The sequence below is a fragment of the Desmodus rotundus genome, chromosome 4 (assembly GCF_022682495.2).
Source record: "Desmodus rotundus isolate HL8 chromosome 4, HLdesRot8A.1, whole genome shotgun sequence".
Classification (NCBI taxonomy): Eukaryota; Metazoa; Chordata; class Mammalia; order Chiroptera; family Phyllostomidae; genus Desmodus; species Desmodus rotundus.
In genome coordinates, this window is record NC_071390.1 from 105530724 (window position 1) to 105542995 (window position 12272).

The 12272-nt window shown below is 40.8% G+C and overlaps 1 protein-coding gene across 1 annotated transcript in view; it reads right to left on the reverse strand.

The window, feature by feature from the left end:
- The window catches only part of ADARB2 (adenosine deaminase RNA specific B2 (inactive)), a 430916-nt gene extending 422682 nt beyond the window's left edge, over positions 1–8234 (reverse strand). The window contains exon 1 of the mRNA XM_045187554.2: positions 8057–8234. Within this exon, the coding sequence (XP_045043489.2) occupies positions 8057–8156 (100 nt within the window). The 5' untranslated portion in view covers positions 8157–8234. The remainder of the gene's footprint in view (positions 1–8056) is intronic.
- Between the last annotated feature and the right edge of the window lie 4038 nt (positions 8235–12272).

Sequence of the window (12272 nt, forward strand, 5' to 3'; positions counted from 1 at the left end):
ATTCTGTTAGAATCTGGATAGTCCTCTACACATTCCACCTACAGTGTTAATATTTAGAGTTGAAGCACAAATATAATATCTTCACATCTGTGGCTAAATTAAGCCCTGTATGTTTTCATTTATCTTAAGGAATAGTAAACACTATGATTTTAATATTCTTTTGCTCCTACCCCGAGTTATAAAAGTCTTATTTTTGAGTTGTGCATGCCAGATAATACATGAGCTTGTGCGCGTTTTGTTTCAGCTCTCAGGTCAGAATGCAGCCTAATAAAAAGAGAGCGTGTGTTTCCTTTGAGGACACATCTATTTCCGCAGCCCTGAGCCAGACGCGAGCGGAGCATCTGTTAGAGACAGGGATGAGTGAACCCAGCCAGACTTGGGTGCACAGGAGGTCAACATCTATTTTGTTGACGTTTCTGTCATGTTTATTAAATTGCACTTTTCCAAAAGCAATTAAACTTTTTAGGAAACATTGCATTCATTTTCAAGAGAGGAAATCTGTGTACTTCCGACGGACTTAGCCTGATAAAATAATTTGTAAATCAATTATTTGGTGGCCAGGGTGTATGCTTTGAGCTAGTCTCTTCTGGTTCTCGCGCCCTGCTTCTTAGAAACAGCACCGCCCCCACTTTTTTTTGTTTGTTTTTAACCGTAGAAGGGATTTGACTGGGTGAGCGTTTTCCAGTAGTGACTGGCTCCCCAGCTTCAGAGAACGGAGTCAACACCATTCTGTTTTAATATCACATTGAGAAGACATATTTGAGAAATCACGGAAGACATTACAAAATGATGAGGCAGATCTTCCATCTGTCGGCTGTAGGAAACAAGAATTGGAGGTTTCATCGGAACTAAATGGAGCAGCAAAGATTAATTAAATCTATAAAATTCCTCAATGCACATCCTGGTTGAGGCGTGTAAAGAAACACTTTCTATTATGTGCAAATCACCTGGAAGTGTTGAGCTATCATTTAGGTGTAAGATTTACTTCGTAGAGTGGAAACTTTAGAAAATGAAGGTTTACTAATATATCCTGAGCAAGACGAGTTTTATTTATTACCCAAATGGTGAAGTCATGGCAACAGAAAGAAACCTTGATCTCTCTTGTAAATAAGTTCTCTGTGGGCACCGTTACAAAAGTGCTCAGTGGGATGGAGATAACAGATTTTAGCTAAAGTGAACAGGTAGTTCACTTTAGACATAATACCTGTCCTATTCTGCCCTTTGCCTCCACTGGTGACTTCTCTCTCTAATCCACAGGAGGTTTTGATCATGCAGGTGTGGAGACAGAGCTGGGTCTCTTCGATTTCAGACCAGCTACTGTGAGCATTCCTGTTGGAAGTGCATTAGCAGTTACACAAGCACGCGAATCTAACGGCCCTCTCTGCACCGAAGCAATTCCACCAGCCACCTTCACCCCTGTCACTTTAAGTGTACACATCTTTAAAAAGCCTTTAAAATTTCATCTCTTAGGGATTCAAAAGTAATGATCTGAAATTTACAAGTCACCTGAGCCTCAGTATATGTCTGTTCTGTCTTAAACCGAAATGCTCCTTTGCATTGTTTCTGTAAATGCTCCATTTATGGACACTGTTTCTTAATCAAGCATGAAATCCCCTTTTTAACATGAGTATAACGTTTATATTACCTATCTGCTAGTTTCTGAGATTTAGAAATGTTAACATTAACTCTTGGTAATTTTCATAATTTAAAAAAGATCATAGTGATTCATATATATGTATTTTATGACACAAGATGACATTTACTAGACACTTTGTTACCAAAAACCAGATACTAATTGTGTTCCTTCTCCATCAATAAAATAACAAAGTGAAATTATTTAGTGGTCTTTTATTCTCAATACCTATAACTAGAATTTAAAAAATGACTAAATAGCCACAGTGTATGGAGAGGAAGCAGGAACTCTGATTAGTTCTTTATTTTCAAATATTTATTATTTTTCAGAAAAAAACCTTCTGTTTTTGCAAGTGGCCAAGTTTATTTTGGGGAAAATTACAGACTTCTTAAAAAGCAAGCATATCCTTCTCTAGGTTGCTAATTCTTTGATGCATTTCCTGGGAAATTAAATTCACTCATAAATTAGCAGGAGCCTCGGGGCTCTAGGAGCCACATTGGCTGTGTGGCTGATTACACAAAGTCAAGAAGTCGGATGCCTTAGCCCCCACTCCTTTTAAATAAAATAACCAAGTAAATAGAAGTTTGATCTCCAAATAGGGATGTCTTAGAACTGAGTGTTACATATGCAAGTACAGGAACATACATTTTTAAATTTCCAAATGCATCTCCCTTTCCTGTTTCTAAGGGTTCACGGGAACATGCCAGACTTACATGTGGACTGGGATTTAAACCGACTCGTTTCCCTTCTTTTTGAAAGTCATGTCCCTTTATTTGATAAGAGCACATTGTCAAATGAATTTCAATATATTAATAGCTAAAAATAAAGAATTTTCTTTGCATAATCAAGTATTTAAGAACACGTATTTCTGTATTTCAGCGGAGGAAAAACATTTAATTGAAAAGATACAGATTAATTTAGGTTCACGCTAGTTACAGACACTTAAAAACACGGATCTTTTATTTTTTCCCCACAACTCAGGCTATACATTGCTACGTAGCTTTTTCTTGCAATACACTGCCACACGGGAAGTGCTGACACTAAATAGTTTGAATGTTTTGGGAAGGACATCTGTGCTTCTCATATTTCACCTGGCATTTGCTTTATTATTGTTATTATTTTTAGTTTTGAAATGGTGGTGATAAGTGCTTTTAAAACCTTGCTTAGCATGTGGACACATATTCTTTTAGAAATCTTGTTTGGTAGTGACTAAGAGCCCAATTTATGAATGCAGAATCTATTTAAATGATGAAGAACAAAGTAGTGTAATCATTTTTGGTTTTACAATTTGCCCCAAACTGTTCATATTCCAAAACCACTGACCACTTTCAAGCATTTCAGAAAAAGAAGCAGCAGATATAGAAATTGCTCAAATGTTTTAACTGTCTTTGCTGTGTATATACGTGTACACGTATACACACACAACAATAAACATGCGATATATATGTGTGTATATATACATTTACATTTAACATTGGATGCTTTCAGAACACAAGCTGTTTCCCATCCCTCAAAATGGAAAAGTTAAATTTCCTAATTCCACATTTCCTTACATAGTGCTCTTCTGGGACAGTACTGCAATAACTGAATCGCCACTATTTAGGTATGGATACATGAATCTCATATTTTTATTCTAAATTCACATTCACTTATTGTACCTAATGCCCTTGAAGAAATCTCAAACCACTGCTATTACACGAGTCACCAGAAACCAGAGGTAAAGATGAATTCTAAACAGCAAAAAAAAAAAAAAAAAAAAGCCCTGCATCATTAGATGAAAGTGAACTGTTTAATCAATTTACTTTTATCACTAAATTCTGTCCTTCTTCCGAGCTGTCCGAGAGTGAGGGGAGTGGGGAGAGTGGGGGGAGTGGCCGTGGCGCAGAAGACCTGGGTCCCCACCAGCCACATGGGTGTTTGCTGGTTTGGCATTGCGGGGGATGCAGAGCTACACGGCCTCTCCACCTCCATCCTTGGCACGCTCTCCTATTCCATTAACTTTTCATGGAACTTCATTTCACAACAAGCCTGCCTCTGTCATCCACCTGCCCTACTTTAGTCTGCTCCTTTTGCCTGCTTTTTATGTACACTTCGCAGCATCCAGCTCCCGGTCCGTCCCCCCTATCTTCCTGCAGCTCTCAGCTCACTTTCACAGAGCTGCACCTTGGACTGGTGTTCCCAAAATTCATCTTCACTTTTCTAAAACTCTGTGTAACCGATCACCCTGCAACAATATCTAAATTTCAAGAGTTAACTTATTTTGCTGCCAAATGCCTCAAAAAGGGAAAAGTCATGTGCCGATACACAAATTCAATTAGACTGACTTATAAGTGATTTTTTTATACAGCATTTCCAATACTTCTCCAAAGTTTCTTCCCTCTCCTAATTTTAGTGGTTGATCCACCTTCCTTACAACCCTGCCGTCCTGTGTATGTCATGCTTTCAGTTAAACTGGTATTCGTTCTCAATCCATTTCCAGACATGTTTGCATTAAAGGAGTGATTTTAAAACATGTCCAGGCACTTCAGTTATTTTATACATTATGATTACTAATAAATCACATATTAAATATATTTATTTACAGAATGCATTTCATGCTAATATGTATTTTCTTTTAGGAAAACTACACTCATGAAAGAAAGAACAAAAATATATGAAACAAAATATATGTACTATTTAATAATTAAAAATACACCTACAAAATTCCTCAGACTATTACCCTAAAGGAATCCAATGGTTCAGAGATCAACTGATAAAATTTTAAATGTTTTCTCTTTATGTACTGCACTGTTTTGATGGATATTGCCTCTTATTCTGCCCACTGGAGCCAATACTAATTTAAAAACCTTAAATCTTTACTTTTGTTATTGGGTTAAAATATACCTTTTTTAAAAAAGAGTTTATTGATTTATTTTTAGAGCAAGGGGAAGGGAAGGAGGGAGAGAAACATCGATGTGCCAGAGGTACATCAATCTGTGGCCTCTCACACTTCACCTTTTATAACGTCCATAGATTTAGTTCTTTCTGAATACTGGCAGACTACTTTGACAGAACCACAAAACACAGATTTGGGTATGCATAATGCTACTCAGAACTATAAAGTAAAGAGCAGTCCCTAGGCTCCTCCAGGAGAAAAGAGCTCTGTGGGCATTCAGCGAGAGCAGGGAGCAGCTAAGGCTTTATAAACTACCAGAGCCTCCAGCATTTTGTCAGTGGCTCCGAATGCAACCAAAGCAGAATGAACCTGCGTGTCTTTCACACGTTACATGGGATTTAAGCGGACATTTCTAAACCACATATGTAAAGATTAGATGATTTTCTTATATTTTCCAGCTTGTTATAGCTGCCTGTTTTTCTCCCACATGGGAGTCAAATTTTGACATTTTTTATTTGTACAGAAAATGTAAATCATTCATAATAATTTCTAAAAGAGAGTTTGAACTAAAAAATATCACACACAGAAGATGCAAAATCTGAACAGCGAGGTCTTGATAAAAAAGCAGAAGGGAATTAACTGGTGGGTGAGCGAAGGTTCACTCTGGGTGCCTCCTTTAAAGTTTATCTGAGAGAGAAATGCAAGTTCTGGCTAATAAGATTTATATATATATAGTAAGATATATATATCTATCTATCTTTAAAGATTATACTGTTTCCTATGTGGTATGGTGACTAAAAAACATCTAAGACAGGAAAATATTTCATTTCTGTGGCTATGGATTATATTTATTAATAAAAGTATTATATCGATTCAACACTTAAGCTGTAGCAGCAGAGTTTTTATTTCGGAGCCCATTATTGTTTCGACAGTAAAAAGGTAATTAAAACACCAAAGCCACTCTTAGAAGACACACCCGGAAAGCTGACAGCATTGCCCAGCGCTGGGAAACTAAAAGTTACAATGCACCTCCCAGAATGACTCTTTTTCATTAGAATAGGTGGTAAAATAAATGTCATTGGCAAAAAAAGTTTAACACTTATCTTATTTACCTATAAAAAGAGCTCTTACTTTGTGCTCATAGTCAGTAGCTTTTGTTAGTACTTAAGAGAGCCTTACTAAAACTCCATCAACACACACCTGGATTTTAAGTGATGATGAATAGAGTTATAATACTTGACCAGCTTCAAGACTGAGGCTAGTCTACTCAATTACTGATGTTAAGATTCATGAATATTAGAACATAATTTAAATTCACCGTTGTCCTAGTAGAAGAGAAAAAAAATAACCAAGCAGCTGTAATCACTTGGAATTATACATAAACTGATCCATTCCGAGGAAAATGCAGATAACATTTAATGTGTCCTATAATTGCTATGTTTTCTTTCAGGTCGATCATGTACATTTACATTGTTAGGTTTTTTTTCTAAAAAATGAATGTTTAGTAGTTTGATTTGACTCTCCCCCCTGACAAGCTAGCAGTCAGCATATGCCACAGGAAATTTTTCCCCCACACATATCTCTATGCATAATAGAAATTAGTATGTCATTCTGGTTACCCTTTCTCACTCCAGGTTTTGCTGAGAGGATTAAGAGACTTGGTATATTCAAAATAACCAAGGTATAGCAATTTTGCATATCAAAATTTTATTTGGAATTGTTAGTTAAGTTTCTAGTAAATAAAATCTTCCCTCGGGTTTCTTGGTTTTCTTTCCCCAAATGATTGCTTCCTAAGCTAGCACGAGTAATATTCAAAAGTAAAAAAAGTAAATTTGGAGAAAGGCATTAATGTCTATCAGTATATATTTTATTTCTATAAATTGCTTTATTGTGAAATATTACTCCATACTCTTCAGTTTTAAATATTTAAATAAACTAAACAAAAATATTGGAAAACATGCACACCATAAGTCCATAAGTTAATGTTTCCTTTTCCCTCTTAAAAGTTATACTTATTATTGAATTTTGTGATTTTCTCAGTATTGTTGTCACTTTTTGTCCATGTTATTTTTGGAAGACATTAGCAGATCTGTTTCAAAATGAAATTTCAGAGGACAAAGTGAATGGCTGACATGTATTTTATCAGCTCAGTCAAACTAGAACTATAAAATCACTCCCGTTTGGAAACCAAGGGCTCTGAAATCTTTCAGGAAAGTTGTCTCTGGGCTCTGCTGCCCTGACATGTGATCGCAATTAACGACTGTGTGATACTGACATTATGTCTTCCAACTGTCCGGCTAATTTCTGTTATTGGGAGAAATCGTGAAGGGCTTGGGGACTGTTTGAAAGTGGTTAGGAAAAGAGGTGGCACAAACTTACCTTTGGCCACTGAAAAGATGAAAATTCTCAGGAGAGTGTTTACAGCCTGAGCCCTACGTAAACGATGCATCCTGCCTCAGCAGCAAAGCTGGAAAGCCTGCTAAGTTCTAGTTGTGTCTTTCCAACTTTCAGTTGTGTCTTTTCTTTAGGGCTCTACATTCACTTTCTTAGAAAAGAAAATCCACACACTTTCAAATGATGCTAAGAACTGAACTTTGTCCTGCAGACTCTAACAAGCAGCTGTCTGTAACCAGTTCCTATCTGGGAAGGACCAGCAGCAATGGGGGACTTTTCACCCTTACAAGAAGGTGTGCACAGGCTGTGCTTGCATTTTAGAACGTCGCCTTTCCAGCTGGACAATTGCTGATTTTACATCAGCGGCTCTGTGGCAGCCCTGGGCTGGAGATGGAAGTGCTAACTTCAGGGCAGCCGATGTCCAGGAACGTCAGTAAGGAGACACCGGTATGACCCGGTGTCAGTAGTAACCTGCCATCAGCTGCTCTTTCTCCTCCTCTGTTTTGCAATTTCCCCCCACTAACAAGCTGTGATGCCTATTTGTCTTTCCTGGATTAATTTCTGCTTATTTCCCCAGGAGGAAGGAGCCTGTGCTCTCAGTAGGTCCTAGTGTTTACAAACAATGAGAACCGCACTCAGTACAAAGTGTCAGCCAATTTGGAGAGGTGACTGCCAGGGTTTTTCCCACTCCTTCCTCCAATACAGTTTGGATGGAGAAGCTGGCACGAGGTCTCGTACCTCGTTTTTAGGGGTGCTGGCTTAAGTGAGCGTTTCCTTTGGCCCCGTGTGCTAAATTGCCTCCGAGAGGGTCAGCGGCAGGGATGATGGCCTGGAGTGACCAGGGAGCGAACCATCCTCCAGGAAAAGGAACAGCCCCTTCCTCTGCCCCCTCCTCTTCCTCACCTGCCCTTAGACAACGCTTTCCTGAGCCTGCTGCTCTGTTCACTGTCCCGCGTGGGCTGTCAAAAGCCGCCCCCCCACAACCCCGCCACTTGCAAAGGGGTCTGAACTCCCAAGCGCTCTGCCCTGCACTGACATCCCATCGTCTCCCAAAGGGGAGCTGCTGGAAGCAGGCAGAGCCCACAGACCAGAGGACCGCGCAAGAGAAAGGAGAGTTAGCAGGAGGCGCTCCGCTCCGACCACCAGATCCTTACCTTTCCTCTTGGACCTCCTCCTCCGCCGCCTCTTAGACTTGCATCTGAGTTGACTGCTCAGCCCTCCGGACCCTCTGCTGCTCCCCAACACCGATGCCATGGCTGAAACTCGGTAAGTAGAGCAGGACAGGAATCCTTTCTCAATCAGTTTCACCTTTGCTGTTCCTGCCGCTGACGCCGCCTCTGCTAAATGCTTCTGCTTCTGCAAATCACGGAGCGGGCTCACTTTTTACGACCGAGCACTCACGCGGTCTCCCTCCCTCCTTGTGTCTGGGATTGTTCTATCACTTGTTTCCGGGCTGCAAGCCTGCGATCTGAGCTCAGTGCGAGTGCCAACCTCTAGGAACCGCGAAGGCGAGGTGCGCTGGCAGCCTGGACGCTGCACTCTCTTCCTCCCACGGCCTCTCCTGGTCTGGGCTCTGCACGCAGGGCTTCTACTTTGGCACCTCTGCTAGTTGTTGGGCACCAGCCACTTTGAAGCCAATCACGCAGGGAGCTTGTCTATTTGCTGCTGCAAAGTCTAATTAGATCCAATCACAACTGTCTGCTGGCTCTGACATCAGCACCACCAGCCCTTTGCATTCCCTGTCAGCTTGCAAACTCAGCTCCCCCTTGGATGGAGGGAGCTGCCCAGGAGCCTGTGGAGAAGGAGGCTGCACAGAGGGAGGGACGGGTCGGCAGAGCCGGCATCTCCTGGAAGAGCCTGGGAGGCAGCTGGCAGGAGGGATCTGCCCTCGGATCCAGGCTCCAGCTTCAGACAAAACGGACAGCACACTGTGTTTCTGCGCTTCAGCCACAGGCAGCAACTGTTTGTCCAACCAAACAGTTTATAACTAGTTAATTCATTGCAATGCTCCTGGTGTCAAGGGGGTAAATTTCTCTCTAAGAAATTTGGAGACCTTGCTTCCTCAGAAGGGGGCAAAGATTTACAATTCCCCTGAGACAGCCTCTTAGGGGCATTCATTTTTCAGAATCTGCCTGTTTGTTTGCTTTTTTCCTCCTTTATATCCCTTGGCTATTCCCTTTGCAAAAGAGAAATATTGCATAGAGGTGTTCGGATCTGAGTCTGATTTTTAAACAGAGGGATTTCAGTATGTTGTTCTGTTTAGGGAACAATGAAATGAAAGGAAGACAGTGCTCCCATCTGATAGTCTTAGTGCCAAAAGTAACGTTTAGGGGAAAGAAAGTAGTATTTATGAGGTGGTGGATCGCAAATTGAAATAGTTTTGAACATTTTATTCAGGGTTATCCTATTTTTTAGGACTATACTTATGGAACCCTAAAGAGTCTACAGAATATACAAAGGAAAAGAACCCAGCCATAATCATTGCATTTTGCATTTAAATCACATAAGCTATTAATTATAATAGTAATGGTTTGGAAAAAATCCACTTTAAAAGTCATTAACAAGCATTAACACATTGATATGAAAACTGCACACAAATATTTCTATTATTTACCACTTTACATGCACTCTTTCAAGCTCCTTATGGGCCTGGAAATTTCCAGCTTATTATTATTATTATTATTTTTACATAAGAAAAGATAATTCCTCTAGGGAACATTGAAAATAATTAGGATGTTCTGATTGCTGTGTGGTGAGCTGATGGGTCATGGCTCATTGATGAAAGAGAAAGAGAGAGAGAGAGAGGAGGACATTTGATTTCAAATCCTAGCTCCACTGCCCTGACTTTAGGCAAGTGATGTAAATGAGGCCTCGGTTTCCTCATCTGTGAAATGGGGATACTAATAGCACTGCCTCTTGGGTTTATCCATACTTGAAAATTAGTATGCACAGTGAGTAGCCCATATGAACCACTCTCCGATTATTGAGTCAATCCATCCGGTAAATAATTTGAAAAAAAAAGAGCAAATATTATGGGTAGGCCTCAGAGCAAAGGGATGTTTCGCTGTGTGGCTCATCTCAGACAGATAAGTGCAATCAAATCAGGTCTCTTGTCTGTGCCGCTGTCAGTAGTTTCGTTCCACCGACAGCAAGCTTAAAGCTGCTGATAATTCCTAGCAAATGTTGGAAAGTGCATGACTCGCCCACTTGCTTTCCATAACATAAAAGATATTTGAAAGAATAAGCTGTATCCAGAAATGCAGCCACAGGACTCAGCCTGCAAAACTTGTAAGCTGCCTACGACACACCTGCCTACGATGCACTGACCCAGATTTGCTCTGCTGAAAACTGTCTCTGAGTTGAGAAATCAGGGGAAGATGTTTTAGGCAACATCACCAACTAATGCAGTTACCTCCAGGCTGTTGGTGTTTATTCACAGCTCCGCTGGCATCCACGCCTTCACACAGGCAAAGGTGCTGCCTGGGAGGCTTGTCTACATTGACCCTCGCTGTACTGGAGTGTGGCATGGTGGGCAGGGAGTGCAGCTTTCAGCTTAGACGTTGCTTATGATTTTGGTGGGGTTGGGGCAACAAAATCGGAATCTGGATTTTAACACTTGGTTTAGATCCCGATTTGAAAGTTGGTTAAGATCAAATTTTGGCTAGTCTTTACTTTTCCTCCAATTCATTCAATTTTTTGGTATAATTTATGCAAACAATTTCAGCATATATGTGTGCTATTTTCTGTATTTTACTTATCTTGCATAAAATAATGCATGATAGATGAGGTGAAAATGATGGTGTGGCAATGTTTGTGTTGCACAGGAAGGAAGGCCTTTAAAGAAGAGGCTCACTCATGATTACAAATATTTTAACTGAAGGATGGCATAAAGTGAGCAATGCTGACAACCTGCCATTCTTCCCACGAGCTTTTTTGCCTTTTGTCTATTTCCTAGACTTCAGCATAGCTTGGCAGCCTAACACGATGACGAGCAGAAGTTGGAAGAAGATTAAGAGCCCAAGTTGCCCTATTGCCCATCAGAAGATATCTCTGATGTGTGTCTTATGCCAGTTTGAGCCAGTCCTTACTCTCCCCACAGAACAAAGAACTTGGAGTGGGGCTCCTAGGAGGGTCTGTGACACTGAGTTAAAATGTCAGCCTGGAAGCTGGATGAGGAGCAAACACCAGGTTTCCAAACTAGAGGGAGGATGTTGGTCCTGAAGTCCAGATTTTGCCTTTGTGCCAAGGAAGGTGTGGCTTTAATACAAACTGGATAGGGTCTCCCCATGTGCTCACCCATAGTACCCCAAGATTTTCCTTATCACTCTTATCATAATTGTGATTGCTTATTAAGTGTGGTGGTTTCGTGTTTGGCTTCAGTGCCCATCTCTGCACAGGGGAGCCATGAGGGGAGGCCACACATTTGTGGTGCAAGCACTGAGCTGGGTACAGAAGTGATGTCATGATAATATTTGCCATTTTCTCAGAGTACAACACAAAGTTTATGTGTCATACAGAATCGTATTTCATTTTCACAAAAAAACTCTGTGATAGCAGAAGTGAAACAAAATTCCTTTTACAGATGAAGAAACCGAGGCTCAGAGAATTTAGGAAACTTGCCAAAAGCCAGCGAGGTCAGGTGAAGGGTTGCACACGGATCCTTCCAACTGCCCAGCCGGTGATGTGCTGCACTTGGCTCTGCTAGTTTTCATGTTAGAGTCTGAGATTTGGTGATGTCGTGAACTTCCACAAGCCTTATGTGAGCTACGTGAAAGTATATTTAATAGTGACCCTGAACTTCAGCGAGTTTATATGAACGTGTGTGTAATTTGTAAGTATGTAAAATATATAAATAATTCGTATCCATTTATGTATGTCTTTACATCTTTATCTAGATATCTATAGTGAGATGGGTATGTAGACATTGTAGCTATCTAGGGAATTCTAGACGTAGACCTGTACACATGGGGGTAAGGAGCTGGCTGGCAGCACTGACTGTGGCTTCCACAGTTACTGAATGCAGTTGCAGAGTGTGGTGCACGTATTTATCACCCTCAGGCACTGCACCTTTATCTTCCTTTCTCAGAACAGACCTACGTCGTGGACAGGAAAGACCTTATCACCCTCATTTTCCCCCTGAAGGCCCTCAGTGTTAGAGTATCTGAACCCATGCTGCGTTACTGGATAAACGCAGAACCAAGACTTGGTTAGAATGGCCCAATGAATTCCAGGAAGAACACGTATCAAAAAATCTCATAAACTCACATAGCCAACCTGACCTTCTATTTCAGCAAAGGAGGAACCTGAGGTCTGCGCACAGACATGTGATCACAGTGATTGCACTTTCTGACGCAAAGGCAAATCCCCTTT